Source organism: Sorex fumeus, unplaced genomic scaffold, assembly GCF_029834395.1.
Source record: "Sorex fumeus unplaced genomic scaffold, SorFum_2.1 ptg000043l, whole genome shotgun sequence".
Taxonomy (NCBI): Eukaryota; Metazoa; Chordata; class Mammalia; order Eulipotyphla; family Soricidae; genus Sorex; species Sorex fumeus.
In genome coordinates, this window is record NW_026606100.1 from 29,143,165 (window position 1) to 29,169,394 (window position 26,230).

Genomic DNA, 26,230 nt, shown 5'->3' on the forward strand with positions numbered 1-26,230 from the left:
AAAAAAAAACCTACCTGATAATTATGGAAAAAGCAGGCACAACAGACAAGCAGGAAGGAAGCTAAAGATTACTTCCAATCCTAACAGCCAGTCAACCTTTTGTGGCATAAATGCCTAAATTATACTGAGATGCTATTTCATAACGCAACTCTCAAAGTTTTCACTATACTTGACCACGTGCAGAGACTAAGCCCATCGGTGGTTGGGAAAGGCCATCTCTGCCCGAAGCTGCTCCCTGTGGCTCGGTGCCCTCAGGAGGGCAGGTGTCCTGGGGTTGATTGTCAGCCTGCACAAATGCATCTCCTTTTATTTATTTTATTTTATTTTTTATTGTTATCATTTTTTATTTTTAGAAAGTTGTTCACAATATTTGATTCCAATTAATACTCAAACACCAGTTCCACCATGATTACAACTTCCCACCACCATATTTCAGATGTTTCCATCCCAAACCCAAAATCCTGCCACCGAAGCAGAAACGGAGTGATTTAGTTTGAATTGCTTGCTATGAACAATCCACTAAAAATGATCCAAAAAAGTTTTCTTGGCACTTCCTTTGAGTTCTGGTCACATCCCAAGTTTTTGGTGCCTTGGGAACTGGCAAACCTACCTGGCCTCAGGGCTCCTTGGTCACGTGTCCTGCCACTGGGAGAGTATAAACACAAGGGAGGAAGGTTAACGATTAAATCGGTAGGGATGAAAGGTCGGGAGATCTGCCTTTGGAACATCAGTATGCCAGAATGGGAGCGCGCCCAGTGACGCTCACCATCCACCTTCTCTCCTGTCAAGAATAAGTCCAGAGCACCAAAAACGGACCAGGACTTTGTTCCGGAGGCACATCAGGAACCATGCTGGAGGAGTTCTGCAACTCCACTTTCTGGGTAAGAAATGACGGGGAAGTAGATAGACACGCACTGGTCTGCAACTCGGGTTTGTTTTAGAAAAGCAAAGTGAGGTCCTGGGGATAGCTCAAAGGGCTGGAGCTCCTGCGTGTTTGACCTCTGGTAGGGAACCCTGGGGACCCCCAGCACTGTGGAGTCTGAGCAGCGCCTCACCACAAACCGGAGTGATGTCTGGACCACACAGCCAGGCTGAGTACCAACATCTCCCCACCCTCTACCCCCAAAGGAATGAATACTTTTTTGGTGCTCGTAGAATAACGAAGTCATAATTTCACTTGAAGATCTTCTATGTGGGAGAGATGATATATTTATTCTCTGGTCTCCTATGTTTATTATTCCCCAGACTCTTTTCTACTATACAAGTTTCCAGTGTCATCCACACTGGCAGAGGGAATTGTTGGGTCCAACTTGTGGGGCAGGAGGAGGGTGAGGAACAGGTCTGAAACGGGGTCCGGTGGATCTGTCGATGCATTCTGGTGCTCAGGATGTGAGTGCAGCCAGGGAGGCCACTGTGGACACGGAAGCACAGAGGCGAGTTTGGAACTCAGAACAGAGCACTTCAAACAGAGCGTACATGAGGACAGAATGGAGAATCTTTGTTTCTTTTTTCTTTTTGGTTTGTGGGTCACATCTGGCTATGCTCAGGGGTTACTCCAGGCTTTGCATCCAGACATCATTCCTGGCGGGACTCAGAGAACCCCAATGTGATGCTGGGGATCAAACCTGGGTCGGTCGCATGCAAGGCAAGTGCCCTATTCTCTGTCCTATCTCCCCGGCCCTAGAGCATCTTCTTCAGCCTTTCTCCACCTGCAGACGGCAGCAACTGTGGGCTGGAGGCTGATGTCACTGAGCTAGAAGAGAAAGGAGAAGGGAGTCAGTGAGTCTGAGAAAGTTTGGCTACACGCCGCCAGCATTCACAGTGGAATCCCCTGCCTTGCTCGTGAAATAAGTGAAATGTCTTGGGTGAATTCTCGGGGATATAAAGTGAGAAGACCTTATGGAGAACTGAGAGAAACAGGAATGGATGGTGAAGACTCAGGGAGCTCACATCTTAGAAAGAACCTGGACCCAAGGCTCTGCAGGTCAGGACATGCTTACAAGTGTCCTCAGGGAACTGAGGCTTCATTGCCCCCCAGCCATGACTTGCAAATACTTTCAGAAAAGTATCTGGCAGGTCATCTTGGCCAGAGTATTTAAAGAATCTGCAAGCAACAATTCTGATGAACTTAAAGAAAAATAACAGGGGCCGGAGTGATAATACAGCAGGTAGGGCGTTTGCCTTGCACGAGGCCCACCCAGGTTCAATCCCCAGCATCCCATATGGTTCCCCTAAGCACCTCCAGGAGTAATTCCTAAGTGCAGAGCCAGGAGTAATCCCCGAGCATTGCTGGGTGTGATCCAAAAAGAAAAAAATATCTATCCTCATTTGACTCAGACCTAAGATGGGTGTTTATCATCACCACACTCTCACCTCACACACTGGGTTTATCACAGAGGCAGAGCCCTGTACAAAGTCTAGGGACAGCCTCTGATGGGCCATGTCTTGGCTGCTCCTTCACCTTCTGACTGGCCGTGTCTTGGCTGTCCACCACCTCAGACGCTTCTGCATCTTCCCTCAGGAGGTTCCCAGGCACTGACTAAGCAGAATGCGGCTGCTGTTCCCTGTCAGGAAGTTTGATTAGCTCCAGCAAAGACCAAGCGTGTCCATCCTAGAGAACTCTTCTCCCCTCGAAATGGAGGAAAGGGTCCCTTGAGCCCCGTTAGGAGTAATCCCTGAGTGCAGAATCAGGAATAACCACTGACCACACTGGGTATGTCCCCAAAACAAACAACCAAAAAGAATGGAAGAAAGTTTTCTTTTTAATTTTTTGGGGGGCTGGGGCCACACCAGGCTGTGCTCAGGCTGACACCTGGTTCTGTTCTCAGGGATCATTCCTGGTGGGCTAGGGGGACCATATGGGGTGCTGCGGATTGAAGCCCAGTTGGCAGGACAAGTGGCCCACCTGCTGTACTATCACTCCAGCCCAAGGTTCCTTTTCCCTTAGTTATTTGTGGGATTTGGGGGGGGGGGGGAGGAATTCCTAAGCAGTGCTCAGGGGCTCAAGGGTCATCCCTGGAGGTGTTCAGCTAGAATGTGGGGCACAGAGTTCAATGTTCATCCTGATGAGATGGTGGTCCTTGCTTCTAGCAGTGCGAAGGGCCACCAGGGTCACAGCAGGTGGTGCCTAGGATGGGATTCAGGGCTTCTGCACGTCAGGCATGCGCTCTACTTCCTTGAGCTCTCTCCCCGGATCGTGGAATGGTCTCTTTCCTTCCCTCAACCTGCAGGATGGCGAGGTTGACTCGGAGTAGCGGTGTAGAGACTTAACTTGGATCATAGACCGAAAGATTTGTAGTGGTTGTGTTGGCCAGAAAAGTCACCCCTTCTTACTAAATGAATAGGAAAGGATGACTAGTGAAAGATCCGGCTTGTGAGGATGGACGTGAAACTATGGGAACACTGCAAGGGAGGGGTGTGGCCTGGGGCTGGTCTTTGTATATCCAGGGTGAGGAATCCCCGCTACAGAAGAAAAACGGTCTACTAGGGCTGGAGAGGTTGTACAACATTTACCTTGCACGTGGCCAACCCAGGTTTGATTCCCATTACCACATACGGCCCCTGAGCCCACTAGGAATGATCTTTGAGTGCAGAGCCTGGAGTAAGCCCTGGGCACGGCCAGATGCGGTCCCAAAACAAAACAAAATTTTTTTTAAAAAGTGTACTAACTGTGACTCTGTTTTGTTCCCCCCAGAACTCCTCGTTCCTGGAGAGTCCGGAGGCAGACCTACCCCTTTGTTTTGAACAGACTGTTCTGGTATGGATCCCTTTGGGCTTCCTCTGGCTACTGGCTCCGTGGCAGCTCTTCTCCGTATACAGATCCAGGACAAAGAGATCTCCTATCACCAAGCTCTACCTGGTTAAGCAAGTATGCAAACCCATTATTCTTAAGCTAATTCCCTGGTGTACAGTAGAGACATTTTCCTGGTAACTGAAGTGTTTTCTTCGAGCTTTCTTAGGAGCTGTTTCATCAGGTTGAGCCACCCCCCTGGAGGCCCATGAACCCCAGGCCTCCCTCCTCCCTGGCTCTGTCTCCTGGCTAAGGTCACTTAACAGCGACTTAAATCTTAAAGGGATTGGATTCCCTAGAGGCTCACAATGAACAGTCCTCCAAACAGTTTGCAGTGGTTGAGACATAGAGCCTGGGTTATCTCATTTTCGGCAATAGAGTTGCTATACCAGGAGACTGTACTTCTGGGCATCTACCAGGAGGCAGAAGTGAGCTATTTAATGTTTCCGCTGTACCACTTCGGCTATCCACTCAGCACCCACCCTTCCCCCCCAGTGGGTGTGGAATAGGGATCCATTGTTTTATTCTTCTGGTGACTTCTAGAGGGAGGAAGGGTGAGTGCTCTTGGTACTAGGCCTGAATGAGGAATGATGGACCTGTCAGTGTTTCCAGAAGAGAGAGAGGGGAGAGACCGCTCAACCAGTTGTACTGGTTATGCAGGACCTGAGAGAGCTGACGTGGAGGACATTAAATGATCTTGGAAAATCTATCTGCTCCTTCTTTAAGACATCTTTTCTTTAAAAAATTATTATTATTATTACAATAGTTTTGGTAAACAGCTACAATAGTGTTAATGTTGATGATATTGATGTATTTGATGTACAAATTCACTGAACATCCCCCCCCCCCCCCAACACACACACACATACACACATACCATCACCATTCCTTCTGTTTGATCTTCTTTCCTCCACTTCTTCCCTCATTCTTTGGTAATCTGAGTTTTGTCATTCAAGGCCAAGTGTTTTGTTACTGTTCAACACTGTCTATTTCCTTGCTTTTGTTTCTCTATTAACCACAGATAGATGGAATTATCTGGTGTTCGTCCCTTTCCCTCTGACTTACTTCACTTAACGATGCTCTCCAGCTCCTTCTAAGTTACAGCAGACTGTAATATTTCATCTTTTTTTTACAGCTGCATAGTTTCCCACTGTGTTTATATGCCACAGTTTTGAATTGTTTCTATGTCCTGGCTGTTGTCCTAAGTGCTTCAATGAACATCAGTGTGCATATATCTTTTTGAATTAGTGGGCTGTTTCTGTGTGTGTGTGTGTGTGTGTGTGTGTGTGTGTGTGTGTGTGTGTGTGTGTGCACGCGCTTGGGGGGGGGGGATGCCAAGAACTGGAATTACTCCATCATGTGGAAGCTCTATTCTGACTTTTTGGAAGGAATTTCCATACTATTTCCCATAGAGATGGAACTAGATGTTATTCCTACCATCTGCTTCTTTTCACAAGCTTATCTGTGTATTCTCCCAGGCGGCAAGCAAAAGCCCCTCAGCTCTCTCTCTCTCCACCTGCTTTTGGTGAACTTGGGCCGCTCCCCAACCTGGGATGGCCAATGCCATGGGCAGACAAAGGAGGAAACGAGGGCCACCAGGCTGGTTGATGATCAGTTGCCATTTATTCCATTCTCCCCACGTACCTGTTTCAGTTTCACTAAGTTCCCCATACTAGTCTCATGCTGCCCCTCATTCCTGTCTCCTCCTGTTTCTCCCACTCATCTCTCCACACTCTCTCTTGCAGCTGCATCTCTCATCTCTCCACATGCCTGTTCCTTCATTCTTCCCCAATATTCTTCTCCCTTGCTAGTTTCTCCATGCTCCATCTTGCTGCCCTGGTCTCTCTCTTGTCTCTCTCCAACTCCCCGCATTGGGGTAGACACCACACCCCATCCGATAGCATATTCAACATATCAAAAGCCCTTCCTGATTGTCCATCAGGAGCTAGGGCAGAAATACCACCTAAGGGTGTTTCTCCTCTCCTTAGTCCAATAACTTAATTAACATCTTAATTCTACCTCTTAATATTAGTTATTTTGTGTGGACACAGTAAGAGCTACATTGAGCTTGTAGGGTGGCTCTCCTGGGAACATCTTGATATAGATCTCAGACTACAGTGCTCAGGTGAATTAATCTTTCCTAACCATAGCAGGGTCCTACTTTTTGGATCATGACAGAATTTGTCCATGACCATGCTCTTAACTTACAGTTAAGTATTATGGCATTTTGGCCTAGCCCATTTCAATGCCAAGGTAGATCACGGCTTGCCCTGGTTCCATCCAGTCCTTCGTTGGGACCCTGCTTTTGAGGTGCTAGGAAGTAAGGGCAATTGAGGCTTAAGTTGAGAAAACAGATACCCAGGGATAAATATCATTCAGAGTCAATTAATTCCCAAGTTACAAAAGCATAGCATTAACTGTCTTCCTGTGTTTTTACAAAAATGACATTGCTCTGAATTAACTATGCAAAGGACTTAGGAGAAGAGAAAAGCAATATTTACAAGTTAATAGAGCACAAAGAAAGAAGTTACAAATAAACACAGAGGAATGGGAGCCTGTGATGGGAGTAACTGAATAAACCTAAACTCCCTGTGGCAAGGCAGAAAGGACAAACCAATGTAATCCTGCACTTCTCTGTCCTGATTTTTAAATAGAGTTTGAGACAGGTAAATTAGATCCAGGCTTCATGTGTAGCTATGCTCTGATCACAGGTTACCTTCAGTCTTAAAAGAAGGCAATGCCCTGCCACAAAGGCAGGGTGAGAAGGGAGGGACGGGGCGGGGGGCGGGGAGAGGGATACTGGGATTGGTGGTGGTGGAGAATGGGCACTGGTGGAGGGATGGGTACTCGATCATTGTATAACTGAAACCCAAGCACAAAAATTTGTAAGTCTACAACTGTACCTCATGATGTTTCACTAATACAAGTCTAAAAAAAAAAAATAGAAGGCTGTTAGAACTGGGTCAAAGAAAGTTAACTTTGTCTAAGTTCTGTGAGGGCCTGCCAGCGAGATTTACAGACTGTACCTGAGAGACATAGTTGGGTTATTGTTTCTGTTTGCTGACCAGAGTGCCCAGCACAGGGCCAGTGCTCTGTACACATGTTGAGTGTTGATGTTGGCGGCACCTAAGAGTCCCTGCTTTGAGCCAAAGGCACATCAGACTCTGAACTTTGAACAAGCCTCAGTATCCTCACAGCACACCCCGAGGTTTCAGTTCATGGTAAGGGGCTTTTCCCATTTTCTGATGCTTCCAAGACTAAATGATGAGTAAGACAGTCAGTATCCTGTCACCACCATAGCTATAGCAATTAATTAACTTTTTAATTATTTCTTGGTTTTGGGACTATGCCTGGATATACTCAGGTCTTAATCCTGGCTGTGCTCAGGGTTCCCCTCAGTGCTTAGAGGACCTTATATGGTGCTGAGGGTGGAATTAGATCAGGTGTATATAAGGCAAGCTCTCTACCTGATGTACTGTTTCTTGGACACTCTTAACTTTTTAGAAAATTTTATAGAGATATAACATATACCATAGAATTCATCCAGTTAAGTACCTTGTTTCTTTCATGTATTCATCAATATCTCCTCTTACAATTATTTTTTATTTTTTCAGAAAAGAGATCCTTTAACTATCCAATATCTCCATTTTCCGTAGCCCTGAGTAAGCACTAATGTATTTTTTAGCGGATTTATACTAACGTATTTCTTATCATTATTGTTTTCCTATTCTAAACATTGCTTATGCATGGAATCATCTAATATATAGTCTTTTAGATTTTAATCTTTTTCATTAGGCACCAGGTTTTCAAAGTTCACTCATGCTGTAGCATGTATCGGTACTTAAATCCTTTTATTTTGGTTTGTTCTGGGGCCACACCAGGTGACCAGTGCTCAGGTGTTTCTCTTGGCTCTGCACTCAGGAATTACTGAGTAGTGCTTGGGAGCCATATGGGATGTGGGGATTGAACTTGGGCCGGCTGTGTGCAATGCAAGCACCTTACCTGCTGTACTATCTCTCTGGCCCCTTGACTCCTATTCATGATTGAGTAATATTCCATCGTATGGCTACATCACTTTTTGTTGGGAGGGAAGGCACACCTACAGGAACCACTCCTGGTTTTGCACACAGGAATCACTCCTAGTGATGGATTGGGGTTGGGGTGGGGACCATATGGGATGCTGGGGATCAAATCCTTGTTGGCTGCATGCAAGGCAAGAGCCCTACTTGCTGTACTATTGCTCTGCCCAACATTTTATTTAACTCGTATAAACACAAATCTCTATGGAGAAAAGAAATAAATGTGTTGACACTTGTTGGTTCCTATAAGTAGTAATCTGCTGGTCCTGACTCTAGTCTTAGGACCTCCATTTAAAATGTCTATTTGAGGGGCTGGAGTGATAGCTAACGCCCTTGCATGTGGCCAACCTGGGTTCAATTCCCAGCATTCTATATGGTCCCTCAAGCACCACCAGGAGTAATTCCTGAGTGCAGAGCCAGGAGTAACCCCATGAGCATGGCTGGGTGTGACCTAAAAAGCAAAATAAAAACAATTTAAAATGTTTATTTGACTCTTTGTCCTCAACCCTGAAAACAACAGCAGTGATGAAAGGGAGGGAGTTTTTTATTTTTATTTTTTTAAATTTAGATTTTTATTACTGAAACACCATGAGGTACAGTTGTAGATTTACAAATTTTTGTGCTTGGGTTTCAGTTATACAATGATCAAGTACCCATCCCTCCACCAGTGGCCATTTGGAAGGAATTTTTTTCAATTTTTTGAAATAATGGGCTTCCCTTAAACACAAGTCTAATTCTCAAAACGTATAACTGAACTTCAAAGAGACCTGTCTAATTTACTACTCTCTCAATTTGCTTTAATCTTCTGCTTCCTCTCCTTATCTTCAGGTTGTTTGTTCTGAGGCTACTGAACTCTTATGGTTGGGTTTTTGCTAGCCTGTTTCTTTGTTGGTGCAGTGTTTGCTGTACCTAAACCAAGCTGTTTTGCTTGGCCAAGAGGCTTAGAGGCATTGGTTTAAAGGCGTGTTCTTACCCAAGGCACAGGATCTTGAATGAAATGAAAGAAGGAAGTGGACTTAGTGCTGAGCCTGGGTGCAGAGGGAATCAGCTGCACTATGCACAGGAGCATGGCATGGACAATGGCCTGGCTCGACCAGGAAGAGCAAGATCAAGGGAATCCCAGGGAAGTCAGCTGTGGCTGAATGAACAGTAGCAAATTTATAATACTTGACTGTCCTATGAGCTGATGGGATGCTGGAAATGGTAGTTCCTGAACAAAATGGAACTGAAATTCACCTGTGGGCCAGGGAGGAGGTGAGTATCTGTGAGGGATAGAGGATTCAACCGGTGTGGACCAGCGTTCTTATCTAAGTGTTGGGGAGAGCAGAGCCCTGCCATATAGGGATGCTGTGGTCCAACCACTGTCCTTTCTCTCCTGGCATAGTTTCTACGTAGCTAGTTGTGTTTAGTCAACTCCACCCATACTAGAAGCTTGTTGAAGAGATCAGACACGAAGGACAAAGATGACTCAGAACTTGGTAATCATGGAACAATCATAATAGTTCCCTGATTCTCATTAAGAAAAGAGTGGGTGTGTTTCTGATTGTAAAACGGATGCACAGTCATTGTTGAAAGGACAGACGCACTAGGAAAGAAGAAAGAAACTTGAAAATTTTGAGAATTGTATCACTGATCTATCCCTGTTAGCATGTTGATGTTTCATTTCTCTTAAGAAAATTAAAAGTAACAAAGAACCCCTAGAGAAGAAAAAGCACAATGTCTCTATTTCACTTCTCTCTTGCCCAGTCTATCCTTATTTTGATAGGGCTGGGATGTGACTCTGATAGAACTCATGCCTTCAATACATGAGACCCTGGCTTCAATCTTCAATACTGCAAAAAAAAAATAAATAAATAAGCTACATTATTTTGATAGGATTGGAGCGATAGCACAGCGGGTAGGGCGTTTGCCTTGCACACAGCCGACCCAGGTTCGATTCCTTCATCCCTTTCAGAGAGCCCGGCAAGCTACCGAGACTATCCCGCCCCCACGTTAGAGCCTGGCAAGCTCCCTGTGGCATATTCAATATGCCAAAAACAGTAACAGTAAGTCTCACAATGGAGACATTACTGGTTCCTGCTCCAGCAAATTGAAGAACAACGGGAGGACAGTGCCGCAGTGCTACAATGCTATATTACTTTGATGGTTACCTCCATAGCTGCAAATAATGTGCTATTGTCTCTATTTTTGAGTCAGTTAACTTCAGTGCAGACCAGTTTCTGTCCTCTATGATAGACATGATTTAAACTCATTGGTCCAACTAGCTGGTTTTCTTTTTTCTTTCCTACTTCTCTCAGCCTTTAATGTTTTATTACTATGTTTAGTCTTTCTGTTAGTGACCCTTATACTTGAAATAATATGCTATCAGGACTGGAGATGTGTTCAGTGATGGAGTCCATGCTTTGTATGTATAGTGCACTAGGTTTGAACTCTGACATATGAAATGAAATAACATAATTTTTTTGGCCTGTTTTTGGTGCACACACACCAGTGCCCAGGGCTTGCTCATGGTGGTACTCTGGGATCACTCCTGGTGGGGTTCAGGGAAACCCTATGAGGTGCTGGGGATTGAACCTGTGTTGGCCATGTGCAAGGCAAACTTCCCACTTTTACTATCGCTCTAGCCCCTAACATTTGAAAAAAAAAATCTGTTGTCAGACTTTTTTGTTGTTGTTGTGAAAACCTGGAGAATTCATGCCCTTAAATTTCTTGGGTCTGAAGAACATCTTTAAGTAAAATGTTCAGAACGAGCAACAGCAAGAAAACCAAGTGACTAAGTCTTTTCTTTCTGAAAATATTCATCTGACTATGAAGTGTTATGTTAAAAACTTATTTTTGACCCTAAAGATTTGGGATATTGTTCTCCAACAACAAAAACAATAACAACAATACAACCCTGTGTTAAATTATGGTTCCTCTCATTCCTTGCTATTCAGAAACTTTTATCCTTTTTATTCTTGATATCCTAAAATTTTATGAGTTTATGTAGATGGTTTCTTTTTCTCATTCCATAGTGCCTACACTTTCAAACTTAAAACTCTTGTCTTTCTTATCACTGAAAAATGTTCAGTTTTTCCTTCTTTCCTGCATTATTGCCATTCCATCCCTGGAATATCTTTTGGATGAGTATTGGACTCTGACTGGATCTTCCTTCTCAGCTTCTCTCCCTCCTTTTTTTTTTTTTTTTGGTCACACCCAGTGATGCTCAGGGGTTACTCAGAAAAATTTTCCTGGCAGTGCTCTGGGGACTATATGGGCTGCTGGGGATCGAATCTGAGCTGGCTATGTAAAAGGCAAATGCCCTCCCTGCTGTCCTACCACTCTCCCGCTTTTAAAGAACATTTCTTGATCTTTAAACATCTCTCTTCTTTAAACATCTCCCTTCCCTGATGCTCTGAGACATTTCTTCAATATTTTCTTCCAGGTGTCCTATAAAGCCTTTACTTTAGTCATGGTGGGTTTAATTTCTGAATCTACCTTATAAAAAAAGACAGCAACTTATTTATGGGAGCCATGTCTTCTCAACTCTCTTATTAATTTATATTAATAAATGTTAAAGGTAAAGGTAAAGGTAAAGGCCCTCCTGTTGATCGTCGATTTGCTCGAGCGGGCCCAGTAACGTCTCCATTGGAGACTTTGTTGTTACTGTGTTTGGCATATATATTACATAATATATATAATTAATATAATATTAATTATATAATATAATAATATTGTATAATATATAATTAATATAAATAATATATTATATATAATATATTAATAAATGTTAGGATAATGAAAACTTCTCTTCTGCTTACTTATTTGTTTCCCAGAAGCAGCTGGTCTATGTAATTATTTTAGATATTGTATTTGCAGGTATTGATGTTTTGCAACTTTCTTGATGTCATTAGTGTTCTGTTTGCATGATAAACAAAGGACAAAGCCAATGAACATGTGTGGCTGAAATAATTTCTCCTTGGCCTTGTAAGTCAGCTTCTCTGCTTGGCCTCCTCTTGGTGAGCCCTTATAAGTGGAGTCCTAGACCTGTGTTTGAACTGACCCTCTCTCTACTTCCCTTCTGTGTGCCAAATGGGGATAAAATTACTCCCAAGCATCACTGCTCATACAACCTTTCTTGCCCTCTTGGGGAAAACCGTTCCATTTCTTTCTAGAATAATTTGTTTTAGCCTAGTTGGGGATGCTGATGACAAATACAGCCCTTTCCAGTGGATTTGTAGTACTGGGTTGGGTGTGGGAGAGAGAAGGAAGGGTAGGCATGCTGGAGAGTTCTGGTAATGACTTCAATAAGGCTCCTCCATCTTCCCTTCTTCTACTCTCCATCTGGAGCTGGAGCGATAGCACAGCAGGTAGGGTATTTGCCTTGCACCTGCCGACTCAGGTTCGATTTCTCCATCCCTCTCAGAGAGTCCGGCAAGCTACCAAGAGTATCCTGCTCGCACAGCAGAGCCTGCAAGCTCCCCGTGGCGTATTTGATATGACAAAAACAGTAACAACAAGTCTCACAATGAAGACGTTACTGGTGCCCGCTCTAGCAAATCGATGAACACTGGGAGGACAGTGCTACAGTGCTACTCTCCATCTGGGTTGACCACAAAGAATAGGTGTTTATCGGCTAAGACTTTCTTACCTGCAACTCATGGCTCTTAGCTTCAAGAAGAAAGACTTCTTTACCTTATGTGATGAGACTGTTCAGAGGCTGTGCAGGGCCCAGGTGTGTGCATTTCGCAGTTTAACAACATCAGCAGGAGGGTGCTGGTTTCTATGTTATTGATCTCAGCTAGCACATGGTTGTGGCATGATTGTAACAACTCCAGGCATGACATTCTTATGCCAGTATCCGGAGAAAGATAAAGAGGCAGGTGTCCTAGGTCTGACTTTAAAAAGGGAAAAGGTCAGAGACGTAGCTTAGCAGCTCTGCATGCCTGATACCTGAATTTTATTCCTGGTATAAAGAGAAAGGAGGATGAGGAGAAGGATGAGGAGGAGGATAAGGAGAAGGAGGAGGAGGATGAGGAGGAGGCTTTATTGGCATATAACTGACATACCTTTAAACTCACCCACTTAAGGCATATAATTCATATAGTATATTCCCAGAGTTTTGTGAACCTCACTATTGTCTAATTCTAGTACATTTTCATCACTCTAAAAAAGAGAAATGCTTACTCCTGGCTCTGCGCTTATGGGATCACTGCTGGTGGGGTCTGGGGATCATAAGTGGTGCTGGGGATCAAACCTGCGTCAGCTGCTTCCAAAGCAAATGCCTTAATCACTATACTATCACTCTGACCCAGAAACCCTGTGCATGTTAAGCAGTAATACCCTAATACCCTCTTCCCCTCCACCCCCCAGCTACTTGTCTACTTCCTGTCTCTATGAACTTGCCTACTTAGGACATTTTATATACATGGATTTATACACCATGAGCCTTTAGTATTTTATCTCACTTTGCTCAAGCAGTAAGATTCAGAACTTCACTCCTGATTCTTTTAAACTGTTTTTTTAAATATAATAATTTTTTTTGGTAAATGCATAAAAGTCAGTGTTTAATTTGTTTCTCATTATGGTCCACACCTGATGATGATTTGGTCCTCCAGCAGGACCATGCTGAGTAAAGGGGCCATGTGGTGCCAACATGGACCCTGGGGCCTCCTGCATGTAAGGAATAATGTGCTCCCCCACTTCGGCCACATTCCCAGTCCCATTTTATTTAATTTATTTCTTTAAAATAATTGGTTACATTCAATACTTCAACACCAATCCCACCACTATTACACCTTTGCATCACCATTATTTCGAATTTTCCCACCAACACTCAAGCCTGCCCCACAGGCAGTTGTTAGATAATCTATTTTGTATTGCTTGTAATGAATAGCATGAGATGTCTCACGGCCATGAAAGCCGCCATGTGCTCCTGGAATTCTAAAATTTTAAATAATTAGGGTCTGGAGACATCTCTGCAGTGAGCTGCTCAGTTCTGAGATTCAATTTGTGAGTCTCTGGATCATGGTTGCTAATGCACTGAAAAGGCACCCAGAGCAGTCTGTGGGTGTGACAGCCAGGACCCCGTAGGGGCGGGGAGATGGGAAGAAGCGACCCTTCCTCTATTTCTTGAGGCCTGGTGTTTGCAGTCACTGGGGACTGCGTACCTGGGTTTTTCATTGGGTTCTGGAGGTTTGCAGCCCTTGGGATTCATAGAGGGCAGGTGGAAGGATGATACCTGGTCCTGTCTGAGGCACCCAGCTGAAATCCCAGCCCCATTTTATTTATTTATTATTTTTTTATTAAAATTTTTTTAATAGTGAGACATCATGAGGTACAGTTGCAGACTTACACATTTTTGTGCTTGGGTTTCAATTATACAATGATCAAATACCCATCCCTCCATCAGTGCCCATTTCCCATCATCACGGATCCCAGTATCCCTCCCACTCCCCATCCTCCCCATCCCACCCTGCCTCTGTGGCAGGGCATTCCCTTTTGTTCTCTCTCTCTTATTGAGTGTTGTGGTTTGTAAAAGAGGCAATGGGTGACAATCATATTTGGTCTATAGTCTACTTTCAGCAAGCTTCTCTCATCCTGGGAGGATCCTCCGACACCTTTATTTGGTGTTCTCCTCTTTATCTGAGCTCCCTTTTCCCCTAGCATGTGTGGTTGGCCTCCAAGCCATGGAGTAAAATTCCTGGTACTAATCTTGGCCATTCCTGGGTGTTAGTCTCCCATCCTGTTACTTTATATTCCTCAGATGAATGCAATCTTTCTATGTCTATCCCTTTCTTTCTGAGTCATTTCGCTTAACATGATATTTTCCATGTAGTACCACTTGTATGTAAATTTTGTGACTTCGTCTTTTCTAACAGCTACATAGTACTCCATTGTGTAAATGTACCAAAGTTTCTTTACCCAGTCATCTGTTCTCGCCAGACCCATTTTAAAATTCCTTAAATGGATTCAAAATATTGAACAAAAATCACCATTCTTAGGTTTGAAGATCTTTTCATGAACCCAATGGAAAGAAAGTTAATGTATCCACCCTCCACCCCACTTTCCTGACAAACAAGAAACTGCGTGCTGTGTCCACCCCTACCTAGGCTGGATTTTGGCATATAAATGCAACCATATGATATGTGGCCTCAAATGTTTTGCTTCTCTCCATTATATTTTCCATAGTTGTTCATGTGGTATCATGTATCAATATTTAATTCTTACTTCACTGTATAAAATACCTTTGTACAGATATGCCATATTTTGTTCATCTGACAGTTTATGGGTATTTGGGGTGTTTCCATTCTTTGTCTATTTTTGTTTCATTTTGTTTTTGTTTCTGAGCCACACCCAGCAATGCTCAGGGGATGCTCCTGGCTCTGCACTCAGAAATTAATCCTGGCAGTGCTTGGGGGACCATAGGCAATGCCAGGAATTGAACCTGGGTTGAACATATGTAAGGCAAGTGCCCTACCCACTATAGTATCTCTCTCTCTCTCTCTCTGGCCCCACTTTGTCTTTTTGTTGTTGTTGTTGTTGGTATCGGAGAATCCCACTCAAGGCCTCATACTTGCAAAGCAAGTGCCCTTCTGCCAAGTCACCCTTCTGGCTGCTGTTTTATTTTATTTTATTTATGTGGCTTTTTGGGTCATTCCCAGTGATGCTCACGGGCTATACCTGGCTCTGCACTCAGGAATTAATCCTGGCAGTGCTTGGGGACCATATGGGATGTAGGGGATTGAGCCACATATAAGGCAACCACCCTACCCACTGTACCATTGCTCTGGCCCCTGGCTGCTTTTTAAATAATGCTGTTCTGGCCACAGAGGCAGGGTGGAATGGGGAGCATGGGGGCTGGGAGGGATACTGGGATTCGTGGTGATGGGAAATGGGCACTGGTGGAGCGATGGGTATTTGATCATTGTATAATTGAAACCCTTCAGATTAGCACAGCGGTAGGGCGTTTGCCTTGCACGCAGCCAAGATGGCCAACCCGAGTTCGATTCCTCTGCCCCTCTCGGAGAGCCCGGCAAGCTACCGAGAGTATCTCGCCCGCCCGGCAGAGCCTGGCAAGCTCCCCGTGACGTATTCGATATGCCAGACACGGTAACAACAAAGTCTCCAATGGAAACGTTACTGAGCCCGCTCGAGCAAATCGATGATCAACGGGAGGGCCTTTACTTTACTTTACTTTATAATTGAAACCCAAGCACAAAAATTTATAAGTCTACAACTGTACCTCACGGTGTCTCACTAATAAAAATTTTTAAAAAAAGAAAAAGAAAACAAAGAAAATATTAAATTAAAAAAAAGACAAGGAAAATAAAAAAATAAAAGTTAAAAAAATAATGCTGTTCTGTATGCAAGGTTTAGAATTTTCACTTTCTAGGGTATATTCTTAGAAATGCTGAATCAGAAAGTAACTCTATGCAGAATATTTTGAGGAACTGACACTGTTTTTCCAAGTGGGTTGTTGCCCTTGACACTCCTGTCAACAGTGTATTAGGGCGCCTATACTTATCCCCGTCACTACGTGTTATTGCCCATCTTTTGGATTCTAGCTGTCCTAGTGGCATAAAATGCCACATCATTGTGTTTTTGTCTTATATTTCCCAAGTGACTAATGGCATTAAACATCTCTTCAGTGATTTAAGGACATCTATTAAAAAATTCCTTCGTAGGAGGGCTGGAGAGATAGTACAGTGGATAAAGCACTTTCCTTGCATTTGGCCAATCCTAGTTCTATCGATATTACCACATGTGATCCCCTGAGCACAGAGCCAGGAGTAAGCCCTGAGCACAAAAGCCGTGAGTAAGCCTTGAGCAGTATTGGGTGTTTTATAAGGGAGAGTATGTGTAGGCCTATTAAAGTATAAAAATATGTTTTATCCCAAAATGGGAATATTGGCTTTATGTTGGACAATATTATATTAGAGATAATTCTTGAGTATCTGCATTAATAAGTAAAAGATTATTGCAATAAAATCTGTATAGATAAAAAAATCATTTGAATTGACTTACATATAAATGAAACATTAATTCATTATTGAAAAAGTATACGGGAGTATAGTGCTGCCAGCAGGTCAATCTGTACCTGTGAGGCGAGTGCATCAGCAGCCTGATGGCGCCTTCAGACTTCCAGATACCCCCAAATTGCTGCTGTGCCCTTGGCCAGACCCCAAAAACTTGGGGCAAAGTTTACCAAGAAAGTAAACGGCCAAAAGTTAGGTATGTGGGAAGCAGGCGGAGGAAAACACCCTTTCCCCCCTGGGGTGGCCCGGCGACAATAATCTACTGTGTGGTCCGGACGCATTTCTGCCAAAAGCTGCTGGGTTTTGAGATTTGTTTCTGAGTCTCTGGGATCATGGCCATTGAGCAGCTTGATCAGGAGACAGAGAGGCTGTTCGTGGGCGATAACTTGGGACGGGAAGACCAGGACCGGCTCCATCCCCATTCTTTGAGGCCCAACAAGTTTCATCACTGCAGGCCCACACCTGACTGTCCAATGGCCTCTGGAGGATGACGGAAGCTCCTTTTAATGCTTCTTACAAAAACTGGTTCCAAAGCTACGAGTTCCTTAAGCTATTGCCTGCATAAAGCTCTGTATCATTGTCTCAAATTTGAGTGATAATCTAGCTGGATAGGGTGTTCTTGTTCTTGGTGAGGTATTTATTTCATTGAGGGGTTTTGTTTTGTTTTTACTATATCCCTCCATTCTCATTTGACAGGTGTGCTGTGAATTTTATGGACTTTCTTTTGCATTTAAATTCCTTTCTTTCCCCCTATTCTTACTGCTTTACATATTCTGCCTCTGTCTTTGGTTTCTGTCATTCTGATAATAATGTGTCTTGGAGTTTCTCTATTTGGGTTTACTGGGGTTAGGCCAGAGCATCACATGTCTTGTGGCCTCAGCACCAGCACCCACATTCTTGGCATGTCATTTTCTTTCTAAACAACACTCAACATTCCTTAAAAACTCTTGTTAGTCTCATTTGAACTTTATTCCACTGCCTGAATGATGTAGCTCTTGATTGCAGAAATATTTATGGGCATGCATTATCTGAATCATGGCAAACCGTTTTTATTGCCCTTTACTGGGATAAATGCCATTTGAAAGAACAATGTCCTCTTACCTGTTGTCTGTTCCCTTTTGCAGGTGCTTGTTGGAATTCTGCTCATTCTTGCTGCTGTAGAGCTGGCCCTTGTGCTCACAGAAGATTCTGGACAAGCCACACACCCTGCTATAAAATATACCAATCCGAGTCTGTACCTCGGCACCTGGGTAAGGCTTATCACCACCTCTGCCCTATTGACTCTCATTCTCCTCTTAATCATCTATCTGGCATTTGTTCCTTTGGAATGAACTCATTTCATCTAGGTTTTTTCAAGGCACCTATTAGGTGAGGCCAAACTTGACTGCAAAAGGTTGAAACTTCATACTTCTTTCTTCTGGAGCCCTCAGGAACATCAAGGAAAATCGGGTTTCTCTGTGTTAGAGAAATTTCTAACTTCTGTAAATATTATTTTTCTTATGATGGAGGAGAGAATTGGGCCAACCCCCAGTGGTGTTCAGGACCTATTCCTGGCTCTGTGCTTAGGTATCACTTCTGGCAGTGCTCAGGGACCATATGTAATGTTGAGGATGGAACCAGGGTTGGCAACAGAAAAAGACAAGCACCTTACCCTCTGTACAATTTCTCAGACACCCATAAGTGTTATTTTAAAATTGATTTTAGGGGCTGGAGCAATAGCACAGCGGGTAGGGCATTTGACTTGCACGCGGCCGACCCAGGTTCGATTCCCAGCATTCCATATGGTCCCCTGAGCACCACCAGGGGTAATTCCTGAGTGCAGAGCCAGGAGTAACCCCTGTGTATCGCCGGGTGTGACCCAAAAAATAAATAAACAAATAAAACTGATTTTAATTAGTGGACTTTGAGTCTAGAATCACTGGTCTAAACTTGATGATGGAAATTGATCTTTCCAATAGGCATTTGTTTTTTGGAGGAGGGCATTTGTACAGGGATTAAAAGACAGTTGTGTTTTGACTAGGGACATAGTACAGGAGATAAGGCGCTTGCCTTGTGTATGCCAACCTCAGTTTGACCCCTGGCACCACAAATGGTACTCTGAGCACTTCTGAGTTCAGAAGTGATCCCTGAACAGAGTGCCAGGACTAAGCCTTGAGAACCACCAGGTATGTCCCCCCCCCCCCCCCACACACACAAAAGACACCTGAGTTTGTTGTCAACATCTTATTTTTTTTTTTAATTTTTATTAGTGAAACACCATGAGGTACAGTTGTAGACTTACAAATTTTTGTGCTTGGATTTCAATTATACAATGATCAAATATCCATCCCTCCACCAGTGCCCATTTTCCACCACCACAGATCCCAGTATCCCTCCCACCCCTCAACCCCCCATCCATTTTAAATGAGACACAGGCCACATAATTGTCTAGATTGTCACTTTTGAATCATCAGAACATTTGATAGTGAGAGGTATACATTCTTGTGGGGAATCTGTGGGTTAGGACTGAGGGAATCACTATGAGCTTAGACCAGGCATGTCTCAGGACATGTAACCACCTGAAGACCCCTAGGAATGTGATATCTTTGCTGGTTATCAGTGTAAGAAAGCAAATAAGGACCAAGGCAGCTGTGGGTCAGAGTCCAATCACAAGTTGATTGAGCGTCCTTTCCCAGCCCAGCCTGAGAAGTTGACTGACATCAAGACACATCCACAGTGGGAATGCCAACATCAGGCAAACTTTCAAGTGATAAAGCATGACTTTGTTTTCAGAATGCCAGTTTCCCCCTAGTCCTACAATAAAATCAGCATCAAACATACTGATATTCTTGAAACTAATTGCTTAGCCTGACATTATTAGGAATTTGTTGGTTTGGTTTGGTTTCTTGGGGGCCACACTTGGCAATGCTCAGGGATTACTCCTAGCTCTGCACTCAGAAATCACTCCTGGCAGTGCTCAGGAGACCATATGGGATACCAGGGATTGCACCTGGGTTGGCTGAGTGCAAGGCAAGTGCCTTGCCACTGTACTATGGCCCCTGCCCAAGGAATTTCTGATAAAGGCAACTTTCCCCTGAGATTTCACTTTACTGAACCTGCAATTAATGCAATCAATGGTCTTCTCAAGGGTTTTCTGGCTCCTAAAGTAACTCCAGTAAGATTCAACTGGTGATGCTCTGTTCTCTTGGAGGACTCCCCATCAGAGGTTGATGGATAGAGATGGGGTGGGGAAGAGGGTCTCAGAAAGAGCACAAGATTCGGAAAGGGTTCGTTGGACAGACTGTGGGAAGAAAGTGGCTATTTGGTATTTAATTCTTTACATACATATTCTGCTTCCTGCCTGTGGGTTCTGTCATCATTCTTGTCTGTTATCCTAGGTGAGGATGATGGTTGCAGACCTTGATGGTTGCAGAACTTGACTCTCTCTCTCTCTCTCTTCTCTCTCTCTCTCTCTCCTTCTCTCCCCCTTCCCCCTCTTTAGCTCCTGGTATTGCTCATCCAGCATAGCAGGCGATGGTGTGTGCAGAAGGACTCTTGGTTCCTGTCTATGTTTTGGATTATCTCCATCCTCTGTAGCACATTTCAACTTCAGACTCTGATCCGGGCACTCCTCAAGGTAAGGAGAAGAGTGAGGGTTCTCTGAGGAGATGCTGCTGGGCAGCTTCTAGGTGAGAGTGAGTAGCGGGAAGTGAGGGGAGCCTCAGGAGAGAGGACAGAAAGGGAATTTGGGTGTGGGTTTTGATCACAAATATTGAGACATAGCCTGAAGGTCAGCAAGGCTTTGGGCAGATAAAAGACTCATTCCCCTTTCCTTTTTTCTCCACCTCCTCCCCCACAGGACAGCAGTTCAAATCTGGTCTACTCCTGCCTGTTCTTCATTTGCTATGCATGCCAGCTCCTGATCCTGTTCCTTTCAGCGTTTTCAGAAAAAAGTGACTCAGAAAATGTGAGAAGTCCCTTTGCCCACCTCTTTCCTCCATGATTGGCCCAATGGCATTTTGACGAGTGTAGCTTTGAGATGTTCAGGTCTCAGGAGCACACCACCCCCCACAAAGCCCAGAGACCAGGCATATAGATCACTTTACAAGTAAGGAGATAGAAGATGATCATGATCAGACTATAGAAATATTGACCTTTTTGGGTATGGAGTGATAATATAGTAGGTTGGTTGCTTGCCTTGCATGCAGCAGGCTTGGTTTAGATCCTCAACATCACATATGGTCCCCAAGCCCCACCAGGAGTGATCCCTGAGTGCAGCAGAGCCAAGAGTGCACAGCTACATATATAGACCTTTTATAGGTGAAGTGGATTCTCAGCTCTGCTCAGGAACCCATATATACCTGGCAATCCTCAGCCTGGTAGAATTGATGACCTCCCCCCCAAAGGTGCTGGGTACCACTAGGATCAGACCTAGAGGTGCTGGTGGGTGGATGCTCTAGGGGGAATCATGCAGTCTGGAGCTCAAACTTGAGGCCTCAACTATGCAAGGCACATAGCCCATCCTTTGAGCTACCTCCCCTAAGTTTCTTTTTTGTTTGTTTGTTTCTGTTTTGAGGCCACCCCAGAGATGCTCAGGGCTTACCTATTGTCCCCCTACCACCAAAAGTGTTGATACTTGCATAGACCCACTAGTAATCTTCAGCATAGATAAAAAACTCATGCATGTATGCCCCCAAATCTGATTATTATTCTACTGGTGGCCTTTGGGTCTCCAATAAACCTGTTGACCAACCAACTTCCCTATCGCACTGGTTTCCCAGTACATCTTATTTAAAAACCCAGCCTCTGATGTAGGAGTCCCATTGGAACTCCTGTTTCCAGTGAATTTACTTACTGGGCTTTTGTATGTCTTGCAGAATCCATCATCCACTGCCTCGTTTCTGAGTAATATTACCTTTAGCTGGTATGACAGGTAGGAAACATCTGAAGTGTGTGCTTTCTGTCCCTATTCCCTCATATTCTGGAAGTGATGGGGATCTTAATTTTCTTCAGTGCCTTTTGTGACCTTCTTTTCCCTACTCCTAATAGTCAGAATACCTGGAAACTTGTCCATCACTTTAGTTCATACTCTTCCTAGGGTGGATTGGAATACAGAGAAGAAGGGACCATATTTTTTCTCCAAAGCCAGGACATGAGGAGGCTGTAGGATAGGAAAGGGGACATTGGGAATCAGGCAGTGTGGTCTTGATTTGGAGGGGTGCAACAGTTGGCTTGCCTTGCAATTTTGTGTCTTCTTTGTCGCCTGCCAATGCCCATAAATCTCTTTTCAGATCAGGTCTGCAGTGCATAAATAAAAGAAAATTATAAAGGAAAACACCTAGATTGAAATATAGTTACTTAGACAATAGTAATTCAAGTGTGTAATATCCCACTATAAGCGAGTGCTTCTAAGTGGATGCATTCAATAGGTCAGAGTGAGTGGCCAGATGTAAGGGGAACTAAGACCAAGGAGTGGGTCTGATCCCGTCCAAGCCCTGATGTGTGTCAGTGAACCACAGAAACATATTCCATGTCTCTGGGGACCAAGGTGCAGGTGCTCCTCTCACACCAGTGCTCAAGTCACCTGCATTCAGATTAGAAGGCAAGGGGCCGGAGAGATAATACCTGCCCTGCACGTGATGGATCTGGGTTTGATCCCCAGCACCACATATGGTCCCCTGAGCCTTGCTGGGAGTGATCCCTGAGCTCAGAGCCAGGAGTAAGTCCTGAGCATTGCTGGGTGTGGCCCCCCCCAAAAAAAGGAGGAGGAGGAGAAAGAAAAGGAAGAGGAGGAGGAGGAGGAGAAGGAGGAGGAGGAGGAGGAGGAGGAGGAGGAGGAGGGAAGCAAGGCTTAATTTCACTTAGAAGCTACTACTTTCCCTCCACCATTTCCCAGCCCAGCCTTAGGAGGCCTGATAAAGGGGCTACTCTAGGGGCTGCCTTCAGGTCAGCTGATGATGATAGGTCACTCCAGGTCAGCTCAGGGGACAGAGAGGCAGCTGGCACAGAGGAGGAAGGAGCAGGGGCTGGGAGCAGTGACGCTCGTCTGGGTCTTAATTCAGTTGTTCCCCCTTCCCCTTCTCATCTTATGTTCTACCTCCTTCTCCCTCTGCCCCCTGCTCTGCTCTCCCCACTTTGCCCAGTTCAAAGGGTCAGGAAATGGGATGCCAGAGAGCCTGTGTCCGTCCATTGCCCCCCAGAACTGGGAGGCAGGCACTGACAGTGGCACCCAGGCACCTTCCTGGGGGCCAGCAGGAGGCCTCAGGCTCTGCCTCTTTCTTGCTCCAGCGTAGTCCTGAAAGGCTACAAGCGACCTCTGACTCTTGAAGACGTCTGGGATGTGGATGATGAAATTAAGGCCAAGACACTCGTCAGCAAGTTTGAAACACATGTGGCAAGAGAGCTGCCAAAGGCCAGGCGAGCCCTGCAGAAACGCCAGCAGAAGCACCCTCAGAAGAACTCTGGGGCCATGGACCGGAACCAGAGTCAAAGTCAAGACATCCTTGTCCTGGTAACTTCCCCCAAGTGTTTGTGCGATGGGGTGGGGCAGGCGATCACTGTCTCTGTCCTTATGCTTCGTCAGGGTTTTCAAGTGTCAGGAGCACATTTCTTACTTCCAGAGATCATGATATCAGTGATGCCCAAGCAGTGTATGAAAGCGCATGGGACTAAATTTTCATACCAAAGTACTTTTAAAATAGTCACATAAAAAAACAGACCCTAACTTTACTAGAATTTGTATCTTGGTAGGATTCGCAATAATAGTTAATTATTTTATTTTGGGGTGGGGTGGGTCGCTTCTAGTGCTGTTAAAGTGGGCCAAGATCTCCCCAGAGGAATCACAGGAAGACAAGTTGTAATGCAATAAGCATAGGGCCTTTATTGGCTAGCTCGGCTAGCTCTAGTGAGGGTCCTCGTCCAGTTCACTGACACAGTAGCAGCCTTCCTTCTCGGAATGAGCAGCCCGAGTCTTGGAAGTGAGGGGCTTTATACCATAGCATCATGTAACAGGGACTTTCCATGGACCATCCTCTGGAAAGTCTGCAGTCTGAGGGGTTTTCCACTGCTTGTACTTAGCTGATTGGTTATAAGATGAAATCACATAAAGCCTGTATGAGAGTTACGTAAGGGTTATATGAGGGGGCTTCCCTGCCTGCATCTGATTAGTAATCCTTAGTTGGCCTCACCATAGCTATCTCACTTCTAGGAAATAATGACTCAATTCCAGATGTCTGTGCTCAATTCCAAGTATTCTGGAACCAAAACCTAGGCCTAGATTCTTCTGGCTTCTTTATGAGCCTGCCATGGCTCTATATCTATCCTTCTCTATCTCTCAGTGCATTGTTTAGGGGTTGCTCCAGGTAGTGCTTGAGTCCCCAGGCAGTTCAGTGGATCAAATCTGGGGCTCCCATTAGCAATAGCTCATTTATTCCCTGGAAAAATGAATTGGGTGCTACTGTGTATCACTGACTCCTTTGCATGTATTATGTGCAACAGTCCCAAAGAACCCTCATCTTCAGAGTGTTAGGCAATAAGCAGACACTTTGGAACTCTCCAAGAGCCGTAGATACCTTGGAGAAAAGGAAGCTTATTCTGCTTTGGAGGTAGCTGGTGCAGGCAGAGACAGGGAGGAGCTCTGAGAGGAGTCTCAGAGTGTGGGTGCTCTGTGTGTGTGTGTGTGTGTGTGTGTATGTGTGTGTGTAAGAAGAGGGATTCAATGGTGAGGCAGCTTATGGCCATGGAAAGAAAATCTGGTTCAAGTTCATTTTTCTGCTTTGGGTACTTTGATTGGTTTGTTTGGCACCCCTGGCCATGTTCAGGGCTTACTCCTGGCTTACTTACTGAGTTTGGAACTCACTCCTGGTGGTGCTGGGGGACTATATGTGGTGCTGGGGATCAAACTGGGCTTGGCCGCATGCAAAGCAACTACATGCAAACACCCTGTTCTATCTCTCTGTCCCCTGCTTGAAGTCCACTGGAGAGCTAGTAGGAGATTTTATGCAGAGGAGTAATGCCATCAGACTGGCACTGTATAAAGCCCCGGTGTGTGTGTGTGTGTGTGTGTGTGTGTGTGTGTGTGTGTGTCTGTGTCTGTGTCTGTGTGTGTGTGTACTGTTATAGCTCTGGTGGGGTTAGAGGGGAAGCTGGGAAACAAGCTGAGTAGTTGTCTTGGCAAGAGAGAGGATCAGACAGGACTGTAGTGAGAGGAATGACAAGAGACGTCATGGGACAGTGGGGTCTGGAAAGGGCTTGAGAATCAGGGCGGGGGCAGGGCTACTCTGGAGTCAGCTGCGAACAGCCACTGGTGAGTGAGTGGCAGTGCTCTGTGCTTTGTTTCCTGGGGCCACTAGAAGAAAGTGGCTCCTCACAACACAGATCTACAGCTCAGGAAGCCGGAAATGACAGCTCTGCCAGGCGCAGGGACCTGCAGGGAGACCCTTTCTGATGCTTCTCCCTTGGCATGGGTTGGCTTGCTGAGGCTGCCCTACCTCATAGGGATCTCTCCTGCCCATCCCTTTTCTTCTCAGAAGGACATTAGTACCCCACTTAACTCCACACTTAAGTTAACTTGTCTTAACTCCATCATTTCTGCAAAGCCCCTAGCCCCACGTAAGAGTACATTCGGAGGTAGTGGAGCTGGGACTTCAACATAGCATCGAGGGGACACACAAGGGCAACCCATGACGTCCCCAAGCAAGAAAAGAACAACAAAGGCTTCAAAGCATTGACCTAGTTTCCAGGAAGTCTGCGGGGGGTCACTGCCCCTTTCTCCCTTACCCAGACTTCTGCCCTGTGTGGTGCTTTTGATGGATTCAGGAATAGCTGGCAGGGACACCAGGGCACAGGGTGAGCAGCTGTGAGGATGGGTGGTGAGCTGACCAGGACCGGTACCCAGAAGGGCTCAGGGTGGCTGCTGTGTGCAGGACAAAGTCTCCCGGGCTCCAGTTCAATGTGCTGGTTTTCCTTTTTGTATCTAGGAAGAATCTAAAAAGAAAAAGAAGAAGGCTTCTGGGAGCAAAGAAGATTATCCCAAGTCCTGGCTCGTCAAGGCTCTCTTCAAAACGTTCAAAATGACACTCTTCAAGTCCTTCCTGCTGAAGCTTGTGCACGACCTGCTCATGTTTCTGAATCCTCAGCTGCTCAAGTGAGTCCTGGGCCTCCGACCACCTGCAGGGCCACCTCTGCCACGTTCTGTTTTGTCTTGGAGTGTGAAGGCAGAAGCTCAGTACTCAATCTCCATTTAAAAAAGTGCTCCTATGGGCAATTCAGGTCCTTGCCTTGCATGTGGCCAATCCCAGCTGGATTCTCGGCACCCCAGACAGTCCCCTGAGCACCATCAGGAATGACCTCCGAATGCAGAGCCA

At 45.1% G+C, this 26,230-nt stretch overlaps 1 protein-coding gene across 1 annotated transcript in view; it reads left to right on the forward strand.

Annotated features, from left to right (window-relative positions):
• Positions 1-708: 708 nt before the first annotated feature.
• ABCC2 (ATP binding cassette subfamily C member 2) overlaps positions 709-26,230 on the forward strand; it is a 68,005-nt gene continuing 42,483 nt past the window's right edge. Inside the window, exons 1-8 of the mRNA XM_056120461.1 lie at positions 709-881; positions 3,695-3,868; positions 18,011-18,136; positions 20,368-20,502; positions 20,725-20,832; positions 21,743-21,798; positions 23,154-23,376; positions 25,844-26,010. Of these exons, the coding sequence (XP_055976436.1) occupies positions 849-881; positions 3,695-3,868; positions 18,011-18,136; positions 20,368-20,502; positions 20,725-20,832; positions 21,743-21,798; positions 23,154-23,376; positions 25,844-26,010 (1,022 nt within the window). The 5' untranslated portion in view covers positions 709-848. The remainder of the gene's footprint in view (positions 882-3,694; positions 3,869-18,010; positions 18,137-20,367; positions 20,503-20,724; positions 20,833-21,742; positions 21,799-23,153; positions 23,377-25,843; positions 26,011-26,230) is intronic.